Source organism: Zonotrichia albicollis, chromosome 2, assembly GCF_047830755.1.
Source record: "Zonotrichia albicollis isolate bZonAlb1 chromosome 2, bZonAlb1.hap1, whole genome shotgun sequence".
NCBI lineage: Eukaryota > Metazoa > Chordata > Aves > Passeriformes > Passerellidae > Zonotrichia > Zonotrichia albicollis.
The window spans coordinates 17,515,512-17,534,559 of NC_133820.1; the positions used below are offsets into that span (position 1 = coordinate 17,515,512).

General features: G+C 41.1%; 2 protein-coding genes across 2 annotated transcripts in view; one reads left to right on the top strand and one right to left on the bottom strand.

Annotated features, from left to right (window-relative positions):
* The first annotated feature begins 371 nt into the window (after positions 1-371).
* GATD3 (glutamine amidotransferase class 1 domain containing 3) lies at positions 372-8,584 on the top strand. The gene is made up of 6 exons (XM_074534494.1): positions 372-692; positions 4,005-4,057; positions 4,689-4,802; positions 5,141-5,260; positions 6,410-6,502; positions 6,827-8,584. Exons 1-6 carry the CDS (start codon positions 579-581, stop codon positions 7,044-7,046), a joined length of 714 nt encoding a protein of 237 aa, XP_074390595.1. The 5' UTR covers positions 372-578; the 3' UTR covers positions 7,047-8,584.
* A 4,533-nt stretch (positions 8,585-13,117) lies between these two features.
* The window catches only part of LOC102071124 (V-set domain containing T-cell activation inhibitor 1), a 32,377-nt gene continuing 26,446 nt past the window's right edge, over positions 13,118-19,048 (bottom strand). The window contains exon 6 of the mRNA XM_026794732.2: positions 13,118-17,366. Within this exon, the coding sequence (XP_026650533.2) occupies positions 17,263-17,366 (104 nt within the window). The 3' untranslated portion in view covers positions 13,118-17,262. The remainder of the gene's footprint in view (positions 17,367-19,048) is intronic.

Genomic DNA, 19,048 nt, shown 5'->3' on the forward strand with positions numbered 1-19,048 from the left:
ACCAAGTGCTCTCCACACGGCTTCTCCTCAAGGCCTTCACCATCTTCACTGCCCTCCTCTGGACACTCTCTGATAGTTTAATACCTTTCTTTTCAGCCTTTCATTCCCCATTCTGTCTGTATCTCCAGGATTGTCCCATCCCAGGTGCAGAATCCAGCACCTTTCCAATGTTCAACTTAATAGAGATGGTGATTGCCCATCTCTCTGATTTAGCAAAGTCTCTCTGCAGGCCCTCCGTGCCCTCCAAGGACCCAACAACTCCTCCCAACTTTGCTCCGTTTGCCAACTTGTTTATTTGTCCCCTGTAATTTCCGCATCGTTATCTTTTTACCCTCAGTTCCCTTCCCACCGCTGCCATTCCCGATAAATGAGTGCCCGGAAGGGACCAAGGCCCCGCGGCTCCCGGCCCTGAGCCGGCCCCTCCCCGCCGCCAGGGGGCGCCGCCGCCGGTGCCGGTGCCGCCAAAGGCGCAGCGGCCTCCGGGCGCGTCTATCCCGGTTCCCGTGGGCCTCGCCCGCTTCTCTTCCCGGCTCCTCCGCTCCCCGGCTCTTCCGCCGCCGCTGCCCCCGCCCTCAGCCATGCTGAGCTCCCGAGGCCCGGCCCTGTGCACGGCGCTGCAGCGAGCAGTGCCCGGCGGCCTCGCTTCCTTCCACTCCTCCGCTCGGCGCTGCCGCCCCGCCCGCGTCGCTGTGGTGAGTAATGGAGGAGCGCGGGGGCCGGGGCAGCGCTGAGGAGAAGCGTTTGTCTCTCTGTCTGTCTATTTGTTTGTTGTTTGTTTGTTTTTCCACTGTCTGGCTCTCCACAGCCACCCTCCGCCCTGCAGCCGGGGTCGCTCCGGCAGTGGGGCCGGTGCAGGGGAGGGCTCGGCGGGGCGGCGGCCTGGGAAAGCCTCGCCTGGTGGCTGCGACCGCTGGAAACTCTGGAGAGACGCTGATTTTGAGAAGAAAAAGCTGGTTGCAGCTCAGAAACTTGGAGGAAGCCAGACCAGGAGAAGGAAACATGTAAAAATTGGCGTGTGTATAGTTGTTGTTGGCCTGGAGTTGATTTGGGAAGAACCACAGAATGCCAGGATGAGTCAGGCTGGAAGGGAGCACGGTGGTCGCCAGGTGCAGCAGGGCCTGCCCAGAGCACTGGCACAGGGTTGTATCCAGACAGTTCTGGAATATTTTCAGTGAGGGACACTCCATACCGTCCTTATGAAAAATGCCAATCACTTGTTTTTAAAATTTTAAAAGTTTAATCGTAATAAAATGGTTATAAAAATAGTGATATAATTACAGTAATAAAAATATGGACAATTAGGATTTAGAACAATACGAGCCAGTAACAACAAAGAGTTATGAACAGTCCAGGTACCTTTTTCTGGGCAAAATAAGCCCGAAAAAGGACACATGTTAACAGACGATTAATACCTAAAAACCAGCCTGTTGCACCTGTTGCATATTCATACACTTCATACATGATGCATGAATTCCATTCAAACAAAGGACTCTGTCTGGTCAGTGTCAACTTCTTCCTCTTAATCCGAGCGGCATCTCAGGGCTGAGCGAGGCGGGAAGAAGTTCGTTTCTACTGACAATGGGGCAATAAATTCTTTTTCTCTGAAAGATTCAGGTGTCCTGTGGCTGCAATCTCAGTGCGAGTCCTTTCTTGAAAAAAGTGTCTTACAAAGCATAGTTTCTATTTTAACATTGTGTTATAACCTAAAACCATATTTAACACACTTGTTAAGAAAATTAATACAGCATTACTTTCTAACATAACACACATAATATTCATTTTAATATTTGCGAAAAGTCTGTCATAAAATACACATTTTCCACACTTGTCAATCTGTCCCAGTGCTCAGTCACTGCACAGGAAAGAAATTGTTCCTCATGTTCAGGTGGAACTTTGCATTACTTTATGCCCATTCCTCTTGTCCCATTGCTGGGCACCTCCAAGCAGATCCTGGCCCATCCTCTGACACCCCCATTTAGATATTTGTACACATTAATGAAGTCTCAGTCATCTCTTCTTGAAGCTGAACAGCTCCCTCAGCCTTTCATTGTAAGAGAGATCCCTCACTCATCCTCTCTGCCCTCCACTGAATCCGCTCAGGAGGCTCCATGTCTCCTTTGTTCTGAGGAACCTGGAGGATTTTACTTGAAATAGTTTATGGTGTTACTGGGTGAGGTACTGGCAGTGAATGTATTTAAATTGGGTTATGCTTTTTGGCAGGAAGGGGGTAAAACATTGCAAACCCAGAAGAAAGCAAGGAGGTGGCTACAGATTGCAAAGGAAAAATCCAGGCTGTCACAATGGTGGTGTCACAAATGGATGCACAGTTTTGGAACTCAGTGGGCAGGCTTTGAAGCTTGAGCTTTGCATAGTCTAGACAGCATTAAACATAAAAGAATAAGAAGACATTACCTGTATAAGGAAATGTTTGGGAAGGGGCAGAAAGCTGGTCCAAATGGCTAAAAATTAACCCAACAGGAGTGCTGTCATTTTAGCAAGTCACAGCTTTTAAACAGACCTGGGAAAACAAATGTGATTTTTGACATTAGTGATGTAAAATTTTTGACAGTGGTAAAAAACAGATCTATTATCAAGCAGGGACTGAAATAACAGAAGATTTTATATTTAGAAGAGTTTACAATAATAATGTTACAGTATTTTGGTTTCACTGAGTTTCAAAAACATTTTAGAAGTGTTGCTCACAGTGCATAACCCTAGCACAGTTGCTTGTCTCTTTATTCAGTCTAAATTAAATGAAAGATGAGAAAAAAAGTTACAAAGCAAAAGGCAGCTCTTAAATATCAGAACAGTGAAGTGGATTAGCATGGACAGAAGAACATTCATGTATTTTGCTCATTTGGTGAAGTGATGATGATATTTGGTGAGAACAGACACCTGGGTATTGTGACCAGAAAGTCCCTTCAAGTCTAACATTACTAGATAAGACTCTTTCAGTTGTGAGCTTCTGTTCATGTGTCTGTATTTAAAAAGTCTCAAGCTTCAAAAAAAAAAAAAAAAAAAAAGCTGAGGGAAAATCAGAAAGGAAGAGATTAAAGTTAAGAAAAAAAATTAATAAAAAGAGAAAGGAAAATTGACTTCCTAACAGGATTTTTTCCTTTCAGAACAAAGAGCCAAACAAAAAGCCCCAAAAGAGTTCACCTATATACTTTCAGGATTTAGATAAACCTTTGGATTATTTTGGTTTTGTTTCATTCTTACAATGGCTTTTGGGGAAAAAAAAAGTTTTTTATCCTTCTGCTTTGTCAGATTCTCCACCTACACAAGGGTAGCTCACTGCTTTGTGCTTTTTATTATCTGGTGTGTATAAACAAATTAAAAGTATTATTTCCACATAGTTAAAGAGAAATATGGCTAAGATGGCATAACTGTATTACTGTATTAAAAGTGATTTGGCTGTTGATCTCTGATGCAGATGCTCAGGTAAAAGATAGCAGCAGGTAAAGCAGTTTATTTTAGGTGCCACCTCAGAGTGCATTTCTGTCCCTCTTCTGGTGGATGTGCACCTGGATGAGGAAGTGTTTCACATGGATGTGGACACTGCATAAGAAAGATGAGTGACACTCAGAACAACCCTCTGTGTGCACAATAAAAACATTCCTAAGGGCAACATACCAGTTTATTAAATGTAGTATAAATAAATATTAAGTATCAGCCAGGAAATAAACAGTGGTTATTTCTGAGCCCTGTGATGGGTTGCTATAAATAGGAAATGCCATTTCTGCAGTCTGCCAGGTGGTGACACCAGTGCTAATAGCATGGTGTTCACTGGCATTGTAAGAGCTTGCTTTTAAATTGTTGTTAACTATTTTTTAAAATCTTACCTTGTGAAAGATCCTGTGGGGAGTTTTGTGTCACCTATTAATTTCTCACTAAATACTCTGTTGCTTCTCACAATACTCTGTTGATTTCTCACTAATTTCTCTGTTGCTTCTCACAATACTCTGTTATTTTCTCACTAAATACTCTCTTATTTCTCACTGCAGGTCCTGTCTGGCTGTGGTGTCTATGATGGCACAGAAATCCACGAGGCATCAGCGTAAGTTGCATTTTGGGACTGCGGGCTCCACAAAAGTCTCCATTACATTGCAGCAGTTTGTTTCATTTAGTTTTGCTGTCTCTGGATGTCAGAATTACCCTGCGAGATGAATGATGAAGCTTTCTCCCAGTTTTCTCACAGCCTGCATTCTTGTAGAACTCAGTGACTGTCCAAAGATGCAGCACCATGCATGTGATGCCAGAAGAATGAGTCTGAGAGAGACTCTCTTCAGAAACAGGAATTCAGAATTTCAAATTCAATCTCAAGAGGGTCAAATACAGATTTAATTTTAGAACAACTTGAGTTTCTGTTCCTGGGGCTAAATCTAACAGCAAAATTGTTAATGCTTAAGTGGAATTAACTCTTACTGTGAATTAATAAGAGATGTATCACCTAGACCTAGACTAAATGTTGATGACTGTTAATTGTGAGATTCTTCCATAACACCTGGGGACTTGGAGAAAGGAAGCTTTTGTTGTTCTTGGTTACCTGCTTTGGTAGAATATGTATTTTTTTCATCATTTCAAATTCAAATTCCACCACCAGTTGGTGGAATATTTGTAGCAGGTTTAGGGGGCAGATAAAGCCTCTTCATTAAAGTTTTCTGCCTGTTGTATCTCCATGTTTGCAGTATCCTGGTTCACCTGAGCCGTGGGGGAGCTGAGGTTCAGATGTACGCTCCAGATGTCCCTCAGATGCATGTCATTGACCACAGCAAAGGGCAGCCAGCTGAAGCTGAGTCAAGGTGGGTCTGGGATGTGTTAGGCTTGCTTCAGATGCAGCAGCCTGTAATAACTCTTGTAGCACTTGGCTGAATGCTTTCAGTAGCTTTGTGCCAACTGTGGTGGTTTTCTTGGAGAGGAGGTATTACATGAGTGTTCTGGACCTGATTATATACAGCCTGTCAGTGCCTGTGTTTCTGCAGTAGCAGTTCAGAACCTTCAATAGCTTCAGTTACTAAATACCCAAAGCAGTTCTTGCTTCCTCCCTTCCTCACCCACCTCTTCCTCTGCAAAACTTTGTTTACTCTGTTCTGTGTGCAAATGCTTAATTAATCACACTGTTTTATTTCTGTTCTTTAAGGAATGTGTTAGTGGAATCTGCCAGAATTGCTCGTGGTAAAATCACAAGCCTGGCTAAGCTCACTACAGCAGACCACGATGCTGTGATATTCCCTGGTGGATTTGGAGCTGCCAAAAACTTGTGAGTGCCAACAAAACATCAGATTCCTCAACTAAATATTCATCATTAATATGCATAATCAGCCTGGCAAAGAGAGGGCTTTGAGGTGGTCTAATTGCAGCCTTTCAGTACCAGAAAGATGGAAAGAGACTTTTTACAAGGGTCTGGTGTGATGGTACAAGGGGCAATGGCTTCAAACTGAAAGAGAGTAGGTTTAGATGAGACACTAAGCAGCAGCTGCTTGCTGTGAGGATGGTGGGGCACTGGAACAGTTTTTCCAGAGAAGCTGTGGATGCCCCATACCTGGCAATGTTCAAAGCCAGGTTGGATGGAGCTCGGGGCAACCTGGCCTAGAGGGACTTGTCCCTGATTATGGCAGAGGGGTTGGAATGAGATGATCTTTAAGGTCCCTTTCAGCACAAACCATTCTCTCATTCTGTGAACTAAGATTCACACAATAAAATCCATAAATGGCCTTATTTACTACAAATGTAAATCCTAATTAATAAGGATAACTCCTTTCAAAGTCTTCTCATTGCCTTGTTCTAAATTCTCTGAACAATGTTGATGAGAACTTAAGAGTTCAGATAATGCATAAGTTCTTTTTCCTCCCCCTAGTGGTGTTTCTTTTTGGGTCTGAGGGAAGTGATGGTACAACTTTAATGGTTTCAGGTGCTTGTGGTGTTATTATTCTGTTTCTTCCTCTCTGCCTACCAAAAAATCCCCTCTTGCATTATAATTATAAAACAACAGCAAACTCAGAAAAAAAGGAAACAGAAAGTGTTAGCGATGTGGAATACTGGTTATCTTAATCTTGTGATGCTTTTCTGTTGGCTTGGAGAAACGTGAATGTTACTTCCCTTTTCTTCTTACATATTTTTCTTTTTTGAAAAGATTGCTGTTTAACTTCTCAGTAATCCTAGAAAGCTGATTTGATGATTCTCATTTTAAGATGCTTTTATTAAGTAAGGGACTTTCTGGCAGAACAAAACCTTAGAAAAAAGCCATTTTGGTTGAAGCATTAATGGTCGTCTAGGGAGTGTTTTTAACCAGTTTTTCAGTAGCTGTTAAGTTTGGTAAGACCCTTTGGAGCCAGTTTCACAGCAGACAGGCAAATACCTCAGTTTGTAGGTTTAAACTGAGCTTTGTGTAAGTTTCTTGTTGTGACAGATCTACCTTTGCTGTTGATGGGAAGGATTGCAAGGTGAACAGAGAAGTTGAGCGAGTCCTGAAAGACTTCCACAAAGCAGGCAAACCTATTGGGTATGTATGTGAGTTGGATGGCATTTGTTTCACAGTGTGAGCATGGAGACATCCTGTGTCTTGTTGAAATGTGCAGCTGTTGCTGTTGGAACTGGAAAAAGGATCTTCAGTTTTGTATCATTTGCAGCCTGTTTTTTATATGTGTTTTTCACATTTCTGTATGTTAGTGTTTGTCAGAGGAGAAGCTGGGGAAATGCTGAGAGGAAATCGCTTTGTGATGTATCTCAGATTTTCAAGGCTGTGTCCATTTAAGTCATGTCACTTGTGGGCAAGTTCTGGACTGGTGGTGTTGTAGAATTGCTCTTACAATTCGTTCTGTTGCAGCCTGTGCTGCATTTCCCCAGTGCTGGCAGCAAAGGTGCTCTCTGGTGCTGAGGTAACTGTGGGCCATGAAGAAGAGGAAGGGGGTAAGTGGCCTTATGCTGGGACTGCGGGAGCCATCAAAGAGCTGGGAGCAAAGCACTGTGTGAAAGAAGTAACCATATCCTTTCCTGGTCATTTCCATGTTGGGAGACAGCTCAGAAATGTGGCTTTAAAGGAGTGAACACATGTAAAATCTGTGCTTTTCCACATAGATTTTCATGGGAATGTGCAGTGGATAGCAGATAGCAGTGGTGCAGTGCAGGATTAGAAATTCTTCTGTGCACAGCTGTGTAACTGCTGCTGTGTAACTACACACTGGGAGTCAGAAGTTGTTCTCAGTCAGCTCCCTTGGGCACACAGTAATACACTAAGTGCTGAATGAATTTGCACATAAAACTGGTGTGGGTTACAGCTGGTCAGTTCTCTTTGAGATTTTTATTTTCCTGAAGTTTATTGCTGCAGACTGTACTCAGAGACATTTGACTACCATCAGTGAATTTTGTAGGTTTTCTTGTGTTTCTGGGTGTTTCCACAGGTTTCTCATGCAGCATTTGTATTTCTGGCAAAAAATACATTGTCATAGCTTGGATTATAGGTTGCAGCTGTCTTTACAGCTGGATTGTATACCAGATTTGGAGGAAATTTTATAGGATAGTGGAACTGTGAGGTTTTCATTTTGCAGGCAGCATCTGCAAGTGCTGTGTTTTCCTTAACTCCTTTTTACGAAGCTCACGTGGATACAAAAAATAAGGTGGTGACCACCCCAGCATTTATGTGTGAAACAGCATTACACCATATCTTTGATGGCATTGGGGCAATGGTGAAGAATGTGCTAAAATTAACTGGCAAATAAAAGCAGAAATTTAAATTTAGGGTGTGGTAACAAACCAAATATGGACCAATGGAGATCTTCACACCTGCTTGTCCTGCTCACACGCTAGTGAATGCTGATACAAAGCTGACTGATTCCCAGCTGCAGGATTTTCCATGCCTTTTTGAGAGAGGGGCATTGCAGAGGACAAGGAGCCTGGCCTGAGACACAGAGGATTTTCTTGAGCTTTTCCATCTGGAGAGAGCTGACTGGATGTGTTCTGAAACAAAGTCTTCCCAACACACCAATGTCAAACCAATTCTAAGATGGGGAAAAAGGGACTCAAGGCCCTTTCAGAAGCTGAGGGCAGATGTGTGGTAGGGAATTGGCACATGGCAACATGTCTAGTGGATGAAGAATGGGAACAGAGGAATGAATGCATGGTTCAAGGTGTCTAAGGTCAGGCCTGTGTCTGAGAAGTAACAGCCAGGGTCATCTGTTGAGGAAAAAGACATCTTCCACATCTTAATTTAATTCAGTATTAATGAAAAGATTTTGTTTAAATTTCAAAGAATGCCACTTTCACAAAGTCATTCTGAACACCAATCAGCAGCAGGACACAACTGCCACAACAGCAGCACTTTGAAAAACTCATCCATTGGCCCATTATAGTTTTAAAAGTTCTTGAAATGAAGAAGAAAATAAGAAAATAATATCCGCTGATGTGACGCACAACTCTAAGGACAGCACCCCGGTTAAAGCAATTGTATGACAAGTAGTGAATGGAAAAAATAATCTCAAAATATCCTAACTTCCTCTGCTTTAGGGCAATAAAGCTTCTCTAAAGAAGTATTATTGAATGTCTGGAATAATGATGTATAAATAAATAAATTTCTGCCTTTATCTTATCCTTTTACTTTTGTTTGGGAGCTACCTTTGATAACTTACACTGGTCGAGACATTTTAGCAGTTTTTCTGCTTTTCAGTTCACAAATTTTGTATATTTTTTCCATATAGAATCCAGCATAATCTTTTCCACCTCTTCCAAGTTTTTTATTACCTTTCTATTGAGTAGGACACAGCATTTCTCAAATTCAGACAAACAAAAAAGCAAAATGACACCCATTACCTTGGATTACAGTTTCTCTTCCATGAGAGAGACTTGCTAAGTGAACCCATATTTTCAAGGGAGAATTGTATGTTTCATAAATGAATCTACAAGACTTAGACTGAGTTGGTCTATGGCAAATGTCATTTATGGCTGAACACTTGCCAGGGGTGTGGGATGACATTTTTTTATTGGGGTGAGTGAAGAGAAACCTTGAGAATGAGTGTTGGGCATGCTCAGCTTCCTCAGTCAGGATTCAGGAAATAAGCATTTTTGCTTCTGGGGCTCCTAATGATTCATTTTTTGTCACTAAAATAAAAAAATCATATCTGGATTTAGAAGATTTGGATTTGTACTTCAGTGCTGGCACTGTTTTCTTGGGGATTTCAGAGATTGCCTGAGCAGATCACCAATTCCAGTGAGGTTACAAAGGAATCATACCCAGACACCAAGTCATTGTGGACGTAGATATGGTTCATAAAGTGGATTTTGGACATTTCTCTGAAATCTTTTTTGCTTATGCATCAGATTCTTCATTAAATTTTCAGTATCAAATTGGTAAGAAACAGAATTTATAATTCAGTGCAAAAACACCCCTTCATGAGCTTTGCTTGTACAAAGTGGGTATTTTTAGGATCAATATGGAGAAGCTTAGCAGAGGACAGGAGGTCATTGTTCATATAAAATACAATAACATTTTAAAGTGCATGTGTTTCCCACATCTGCAGGAGGTTTAAAAGAAACTTGGTAACAGAAAAAATATCACACAACAGAAATGGTATTGAAATCCCCAGGGTGGAAGGAAGAGCAGCTGTTGTGCCTGTGTTAACATCACCTCCTGCTGCAAGAACTCAGCTCTGGGTTAAACCTTCCTATGAAGTCCCCACCACAGCAGGGCTGAGGGCTGCTGGAATTCAGGGTTTCTCATATCTACAGTTCCTGGTAAGTGAAGCTGTGGTGGCACAAAGCTTCCTTAGATGCCGAATCTTCAGACTCAGGTGCCCTGAGAAAAAAGATGATCTTTCAGAGAAATTGCTGTCAGTGAGCAGCTGTGGGAAGTTGGTGGTTGGATCACCCAGCTGGTGCCTCTTTACAGTTCTCAACTCTCTTTACCCTTCTTTTTAAATTTCTCTCAATCTAGAGACAATGAGGTTTTTTAAGGGAAAAAGAATAATGCACCAGAATTGCCTTTCATTTTTTAAATTATCTCCAATTTCCCAGTAATGTGCTGACCAGAAACCTCTGATACACAAAGTTTTCAAGGATTTGGTGGTGTCGGTTTTTTCGTTGTGTTTGTTTGTTAAGTGTTTTTTGTTTTGGTTTTCGTTTTTGTTATCAGAAGAAAGTTGTTTAACTTTGGTGGAAGATGCAGGATTGTCATCTTGGCCTTGAGCCTGTGTAAATTTGGAGGGAAATTCCATGTGCATTTAGAGATTATTCTTACAGATTTGTCTGCAAAGCTGGGATTTTCCTTTCCTTCAGTAGCGTGGATTGGAGCTGGTGAGAGGTTTGCTGCCTTCAGCCAAGGGGACAGGAGTTTATGATTCATATGTTTTGCTAAATGCTACCAGAAATAAGAAGTGAAAGAAGCTTCTTGAAGCCTCCACCAGGAGTCATGCAATACCTGGCTTATCAATCCCTGACATTTCTTATCTTTGGGAAGCATTTAAGAGCTTTGTGCTGCTGAAAGGGAGTTGTAATAATCGTGTTTCTGCTCTGGTTGCTTTTCTAGTGCTTGCAGGATTGATTTGCAGGGGTGGGAGGAGCTGCTGCCTCTCAGCTGTGATTCTGTCTGTCCCCTTTTGCCTCATTGAAGGTTACACACAAACCCCGTTTTGTGAAAGGTTTCTCTGCTGGTGGTTGCAGCGTTCACAGATTTGGCAGCAGTGCTTTTCTCTTCTGAAAGCAGAAATGAGAGTCGGGGTTTGAGAAGCCCGTTTTGTTTGTTACCCTTTGGTTTGTGGCTGCAAGAGATACTTTTTTTTTGGGGAATAAAAAGCCAGCAGAGGGCACTTGGTGAACAACGTTCTGTGCAGGGTTCCACTCACCCAGGCACGATATTCCAGCTTGTGGTATCTGGAACGTGGGACAGTTCTGCAGGGCAGGTTTTTTGACATTTTGGATCCATATGGAGAATAAAACAAATATTTCTTCCTCCCAGCTTCACAATAATAGCTAGGACATCCAATTCCATCGCAATGGATGCTTTTGTCCTGCTGTGTTAAGATTAATTTCTTCAGCACAGTTATTTATCTCCCTGAAAATACAGTAGGAAAACATCAGTTGAGCTCTAGCCCCTTCCTGTGATATAGATATCTTGGGAAAAAAAATGAAGAAAAGTGTAGTATAAAGTCATAAAGGTACACAGTGAGGTTTGGAGGGTTTTTTTATAGGGATGGGTTTTGTCTTTTCTCTTTTCTTTTCTTTTCTTTTCTTTTCTTTTCTTTTCTTTTCTTTTCTTTTCTTTTCTTTTCTTTTCTTTTCTTTTCTTTTCTTTTCTTTTCTTTTCTTTTCTTTTCTTTTCTTTTCTTTTCTTTTCTTTTCTTTTCTTTTCTTTTCTTTTCTTTTCTTTTCTTTTCTTTTCTTTTCTTTTCTTTTCTTTTCTTGTTTGGCTTTTATTTAAACACCAGTGGTGTTATGGCCAACATGAATGAAAATTAAGGTTTGTCAGGAAGGACTTTTTATCAGGCCTAGAGATATCCCTGGAAGGAAACACACTGTTTCTTGAAGTGTCTGTGGCTTTACAAGCTAGCAGTACTTTATATGTGTGAATATGCACTTATAATTTTTTTCAGAATGGGAACTTAGATAATCCTCCATTTGCAAATAATTAAGAGTTGCCTTCATTCCAGGGCTTGAGTCTTTTGTTTGACTGGATTTTTTCTTCCTATGGCTTCAAATGCCAGAGGGGAAGCTTGGTTATTGAATGGGTGAGCCTTAGCCCTCAGGAGAATTAAGGAGCTGATATTTGGTTATTTTCTCCAAGGTGATTCCAGTGGTGGCCAACATCTCTGCAGAAAGAGAGAGAGAGGGGAAGGGGCTAAACTGGAGCTATCCCAAAAGCTGAAACAGAATTTGCAGTGAGGATTGCAGCAGCGATAGCCACGCGATTTCCTGATGCATATTTAAAAATAATCACCTTCCTTACTTGTTTTCAGTGTTTTTCAGTATTCTGCTCAACTTCTGGGTGTCAGGCTATGGAATGACTGCCCTCAGGCTTAGCTGAACTAATGGTGAAAATTCCAGTCTAGTAGAAGGTGTCCCTGACTATGGCAGGGGGTTGGAACTGGAAGATCTTTAAGGCCCCTCCAACTCAAAACATTATAAGATTTTATGATTCTGCATCAAATGTGTCCCCATTAACTTCTTGCTGATCTTCTTTATGGTCCATTTGTCCCACATCACATGAAAGTAAAGGGAGCTGATAGAGGAAAGCATTAACTTGTTAATCTGGCCTTGCTGTAAACTTAGAAAAACACGATCAATCTAACTCCTGGTTGTCTCTTACCAGTGTCACTGCCAAATATTGAAAAACAAAATTAATTGGGTTTTACAGCCATTCTTTGGCAATAATAATGTCCAAAGACCTCTTGAAAATGCAATGTAACTGCCATGTAACACATTATCAGCCATATGCTGCTGCCATATGGAATATGTAGGTGTGGGCCACCAAGGTAATGCAAGTGAGAGAAGTGGAGATTACTCCTTAAATGTGTGAATTTTTGTTGTTCTTCTTAATTTCCAAAGCGATGCCTCTTGTTCCCAATGAAGCTGTGGAAGACACAAGAAGTGTGTGCTCCTCACATTGTGCACAGTAGGGAACTTTCAGGACAGACACCTCCTGTGTCATCATCCAGACAAGGAAGGACAACTCGAGGTCAGCTGGTCACTCAAACCTTCACTTGCAGAAATTGGAATGGTGGTTGTAAATAAGCACTGGAATGGCATGAAGTACAGCTCTGGGAAAATATAATAAACAGGGACAATTAAACATCCCAAGTGCTGCTGCAAATCTGAGTCATAAGAAAGAAGAGTTGTAAACAGCATTTAGAGGTCACCCAGGCTCTTCTGTAGTCACACAGCTCACATTTGTCAGGGGAGGTGCTCACACAGCACAGAGCAGCACACAGCAATAATTAAATTTAAAAACAGATGGATGATACAACAAAGAAGTAAATGTTATTTTCCCAGCAATAGCACAATATGTGGACTCAAGTGTAAAAAGTTTATGCCATGTGAAGCATTTAAAAAACATGAAAGCATCAGAGTCTTATTCATACAATGGCTTTACAAATCAGTTTTAATGGGCTTCATTTGCAGGTGATAATCTATTAACACCAATTACTTTCAGTAACTTTTCACAGCAGCCATAAAAACTGAGTTCTACAGTTTTTTTGGTAAAGCTGGTAGAAATTAAATAGTATATAATACAGCTCATATGTTTGTACAGGGCCTATTACTGACACCCTTTAGTTCCATATGCATCACACTGGATGTGTCTGTGTTCTTGTGCAGTTATTACAAGGGTTTTATTTTCCCAATACACTCTGAGAATTAATACATTAGTCCATTTACATGATTGGACTTCTAATATTTTTTCAGTTTATGACAAAGGCATTATGATGCTGATAGAATAAATGCCCAATACTGTGTAAAGCAGTAGCTAGGAAGTTTCTCCTGCATTTGGCACAAATCAAACCTGAAACAAAGTGAGGAATCTTGACTCAGGTTTCTGATCTGTCAACAATGTCAGCTGGAAAAAATTGTTCTGCTTCAGCTTTCTCCCCCTAAACCAGGGATGACTCTTTTCCATCACTGCACAGGTGTTGGGGAGCTCCCTGAATTTATAGAAAGGCTTTGAGCTGCCTGCATCAAAAGGGCTTTGTATGGCTGGTCGCTGAGAAAATGAGATTTCTGCATTAGTGTCTTCTGTGCTTAAAGCAATTGGGAACTTTGCCTGCCTTTTGTGCCATAAAGGAATTCCTGTAAAAGACTGGTTTGGGGCTGAAATTGCAAGGTTTCTTTAGCCATGCAGGTGTTACTGAAATGGATTTTCTTGTGTTTCAGTTTTCTTCTCCTTTGTTGGAGGGTACTGTGCAAAAAAAGGTAGCAGAAGTCCTCTCTTTATTCCAGCAATAAAGGTGCATCTGGAAGCACCTTTATGGGCAGGGAGCACAAGAAGGACCCTGTGCTACCACTCTGGATTCCTTAAATGCAATTTTAAGACTATTTGCATATTTGCTTTTGCAATTTACAGAACCTGTTTACATAACAGTTTACATTACAAAACCTATTAATATTACATCTTCAGTGATCTATCAGTACCTGATAGGTTCTGGCAGCTCGGTTCTTGCTGCTGCCCTTGCACCACTCATGCCCTGGCTTGATCTCTCTTTCTCATCTCTGGCCAAGAAGCCCACAGTTTTGGCAGGCAATTCTGGCAGGTAAAAAAGATTGCCATCAGTAAGTGTAATTTGGAAAATTCCATGAATCTCCTTCTCCTTTCCCCCCTCACATTAATTTGTTTGCTCCAGATCCTCATTCTTAAAATTCTTGGTATTAAGGAAACAGGAACTGCTTGGCCTGTGTTCTTATGCCATATCCTGAGTGTCTCATGTATGGTGATACATTTCTGATAGTCCTTTCTTCTTAAAGGGTGAGGTAGAAAAAGAATTTAGAAAAAAGAAGAGAAAAAGTAATTAAAAACTAGGTGAGGGAATATTTTTGTTCTGGTTGGGGTTTTTTGTTTGTTTTTTTGCTGTTTCATATTTCTTTTGTGACTCTTGTCAAATGTCTTTCCATACTCAAAAAGTATGGAAAAACATTTTTAATTCCATGTAAAAGTGGAGAAAAATGCTGTTCTTAGTATAGGCAAAATTAGCATTCACACAGTGCCTGTTGATCTAGAAGGGATGAGGCAGAGCTGTGTGACTGATGTGGGGAGGGGAAAGGGAGGAATTGGGAGAGAGGGAGAGATTTTAGATGTCTTATGTACAGTGTAACTGGAAGGCACCTGGGATGAGATATAAACCCAAAATCTGGCCATAGTTTAGAAAAGAAAGGCTAAGAGAAAAGGTTTAAGGAAAAGTCTAAAGGGAAAGGAGAAGAGAAGGGAAAGGAGGGAAGGATATTGTTAAAGGAAGAAGATGCCCAAGTTCCACCAACATCTCCAAAAAATCCATCTGCATTGGCTAAAAGATGTGACCTTGTCTTTTTTGATGTGGCCATCAGTGCTATGATTAAGGAATTTTATAATTCCAGTCTGGATTGTTGCTACACACAGCACTATGTGGGAATGCAATTAGCATAGCTAGAGCAAATTATTCCAGGATGTGCTGTTTCAACATCCCTTTGCCTTGTGACACCCTTTGCAAAGAGGAAAGTTTGCTGCTAAAATGCACTGGCTCCTGGTTTGTTTTCAAGTGTGACACAAAACATGGAGTTTAGTTTATAAATTACATATGGTTTGAAGTCCTGACTCTTAACAGAGTGTTTTTTTTCTGGCAGCCCTCTGGACAGGGACACTGCTGGCAAGGGAATTTGTCTCCATTCTCTCTCTGTCTGACACGTGTCCTCACACACAGCTGGCACCAAAATGTTGAGATTGTTTAACTGAACTGCCACCCCCGGGTGGATCTAAAGGATGTGTAGATGTGGCTCTGAGGGATCTGGTTTAATTTTGGACTTGGCAGTGCTGAGTTAATTGTTGGACTCAATGATCTTATCCAGCCTCAACTATTCTGGGATCCTACAATTCCTGAGAAATGCTGGGCTGCTTAAGTGGCTATCAGATTTTTAGGGGTCATGGAGTCCTTGAGATGAGGCAAGCAGTCCAGACTAAGGGACAACAAAACCACACAGATGTTACCTCTTAAACCTTCTAATTGCAGAGGAACCTCTCTAACTGTAGGCAGCAACTCAAATACAAATAAAGAACTCTTACAGTCCAAGCAATTGCTCTCATCAGAGTTTTTTGTTTTATTTCAGGTTTTTATATGTAATCAAATTGTGTCTTGAAAAATACACAAACTCTGAGACAAACATTTGGAGGGTGGGACACAAAAAGACAGTCACAGTATGTACAGTTATTACAATCAAATCTCTCTGTGCACTTGGACCCCAACTGTTCCACTGAGCTGCTCTGTACTCAGGGTAGCCAAATATCAGCTGAGCTTCACTGCAGCACCAGCACAGGCCACGTGTGGGATTTTGTTTCTCTTCCCCACCATGGGGAAAGAGCCTTTAGTTAAGAAATTCAAAGGTAATTGTCTCTTCAGTGTCCATTTTCAGCTCTGATTTATTCTGTCCCTTCCTTGCAAAAGTCTTGTCTCTCCAATGGAAAAATAAAAAGGTGAAACTGCTCCAAATCAGAGGGACTTTGTGCATCCTCGTGAATCATTCCCCCTGCCCGAGGCTCAGCGTGTTCAGTCTCTGCTGGTTCAGTCTCAGCTCTGTTCTCTGGATGCTTTTTGGTTGTGAAACAGGGGAGTTGCAGTTCTGGCCTGAAAAAACTTCTGCACTGCCTCAGCATTGTTTGTATGCAGGATCCTTTGGACCCAAGTTTTGCGCAGGACACCTCTGCTACCTGAATTGATTATTTCTAGAAATAAACCCATGTAGTTTGCATAGATATCAGTTACAAGTATTCTGATGAGTTTTTAAATGTTTTTTTCCCCTCCAAAGGTACTGTTTTTAAAGAAGTAACATTGTCACAGTAACAATTTCTCATTGCACAGTTCCAGCTTAAGAATCCAGCTTTGCCATGTTTCATGACAGAAAAAGATAATGCTGAATTCAGCCTTCTGAAGTTTTTGGCTTATTTAGCTGGATTTTATAGTAATACATCACTTCCTTCCTCTATATGGATATGTTATGAACTTCTACATTCTTTCTCGGTCAGCTTCACCCTTCTGCTGAAGAAATACTACATTTCTTGTGGAGAAAAAGGGTACTTACTCATAGCCCATGACGTTTAGGAGTGAAAACAGAAGCTGAAGTTCCACATAATCAAGTTTCACAAGCTTGCCATCCTCACATTTCAGACAATGGGAGTGTTTTCCTACTTGCAGTTTTTGTCTGACACAGAGAGTAGTTACTCCCACTCCTCCTTTCAGTTGTCTTGAAGGACAGCAGATGAAAGGCAAAAGATCTCAGTGGGATCAGCTAAAATTTGATCCTGGAGTTTTGTGAGCCTTTCCTCCTGTCATTAAAGCAAACCCACACAATCCAAAATAAATTGTATATCCTGGCAGCACTAAAACTGGACTCCAAGAAACAAATGCAAAAGCAGATTTGCCACTTCAGAGTTTTGCTGCCCTTGGTTTTGTGGAACACCAGAATGTGGGATGAAAACACCTAATAATGCTTGGTCTGTTCTGAGCTCTTGGAGCAGGTGTCACACTGACCCCACAGACCTGTCCTGCCCAGAAAGGTCCTCTGGGGAGGAGAAATTCCCAAAGACAAGGTTGGGTTCCCCTGTTACAAGTGCCAAAGCCCCAGGGGGACCAGGAGGAGGAAAGAGAGGGGAAGCACAGCCAGGCTTGGCACATCCACGGAGCCTCCGGAGGGAATCTGATTCTGCTCTGAAAAATTGAAAAAGAGGAAGTCAGCATGTAAGTGATGGCTTGACAAAAAAAATATAAGTTTGCATGACACATTTTACATGAATGGATGGAGGATTGTTTTTAAAGCAATGGATTTTGCCTCATTTTCAGAATTCTCCTTTTTTGTGTCTGTACAGAGTCCAGACAAAAAAGGTCTCAAGTTACTGGGACAAATAAATTTTTGTTTATCACAGAAAAAGTGCAGAAACCCAGCAACAATGATTGCAGCTTTTCTGAAGGACTGAGAGTTTTTGTTTAAAATCCTGACAGAAAAGCAACAACCAGCCAGGTGTTTATTGGGAGCTGTCCCTGCCCATGGCAGAGGGATGGGGACTGTGGGATCTCTGAGATGCCTTCCAGCCCAAGCCACTCTATGATTTTAGGATGAAAATACATTTTCCTTCTTCCTACTCAGGGCCTGAGGGAGATGTTTTGATTAAGAGTCCTTAAATAATGGTAATAAATATTAAAAACTCTAGGTCACACACACTTTAGGTTGTGGGCCACTCTTGGTACAAAACCCACAACATGGACAAAGGGCACAAATTACCCTTGGCACAGGTGGTACCTTCAACCTGTGCTGGACTTAGTACACAAGTAAAAAGAGATTTTCAACCTTTGACTTAAAAAGAAGAGATTTTTTTTCCTATAAGTGTTCCAAGTCCTTCTCTGTGAGGAGCAGGCTGTATATTGGTTTTCATATACTGAGGGCTGTTCCTATTGCTGTCAGTATCTCAGTGGAGTCAATTTATCTCTAGCCAGGGTGCTTCCCCCTGTTCCTGGGAAGAGTTTGTGATATTAATGTGCAGAGAACAATTAAACATCAGGTAAACCTCAGTAATGCTTTGAAATAAATGTAGAGTTGTAACAACAAGCATCCTGGCCTTTTGTGTCTTCTCCCAGGCCCAGGCCCTTTCATTTTTCCCAGAAAAAGCGTTAAACTAGTAGTTGGGAAAAATAACCCATGCAGCAAACAAACAGATAAGTAGCCATAGTGAAACAGATGAAAATTGTTTCTGCGTGACGTAAAAATAGTATTTGTTGATCTGGTTGACTGCGAAATGTGAGAACTGTTTCTGTATATAATGCCTTTGTTCCCAGCAGCTCATTTTTTAATTTTCCTAAATCCCTTCTGAAATAACAGCTAATGTAAAACAGATTGCCTTTCTCTCTTGCTTAAGAAATGGCTGAAAATATATAAAAAAAAGGGGGGAGCGGTGGCTGATGATTTTCTTTAAAAGAAGTTGACAACAGGAAATATATTTTCCCTTTTTGCAAAAAATTACACTTAAAAAGTTAAGCTTTTGTTCTTTCCTCATCCCCAAGTCCCTCAAAATCCTGCAGTACAAGAACCACCAGGTGGCAAAGGTGTGTGTTTCAGTTTATATTCCTAAAGTGAAACACTCCCCTTGTGTTTCAATAATTTATTTGTTTTCTTCCTCAATGAAAATGCCTTTTTGTTATTAGAAATAGTTTATATTCAGGGGTAGTTGTCAGGAAGGTTTTGGCTGAGTGAAACATATATACAACTATCTCCTTTAAATACAACCCACTTACATTTGGTTTTGAAAATCTTCCACTGCTTCTTCATTAAGAAGTTTGACCCTCAATAATTTCTGATTTCTGGTGGAAGGTAACAGCTGGAGATATTCTAATTCCTG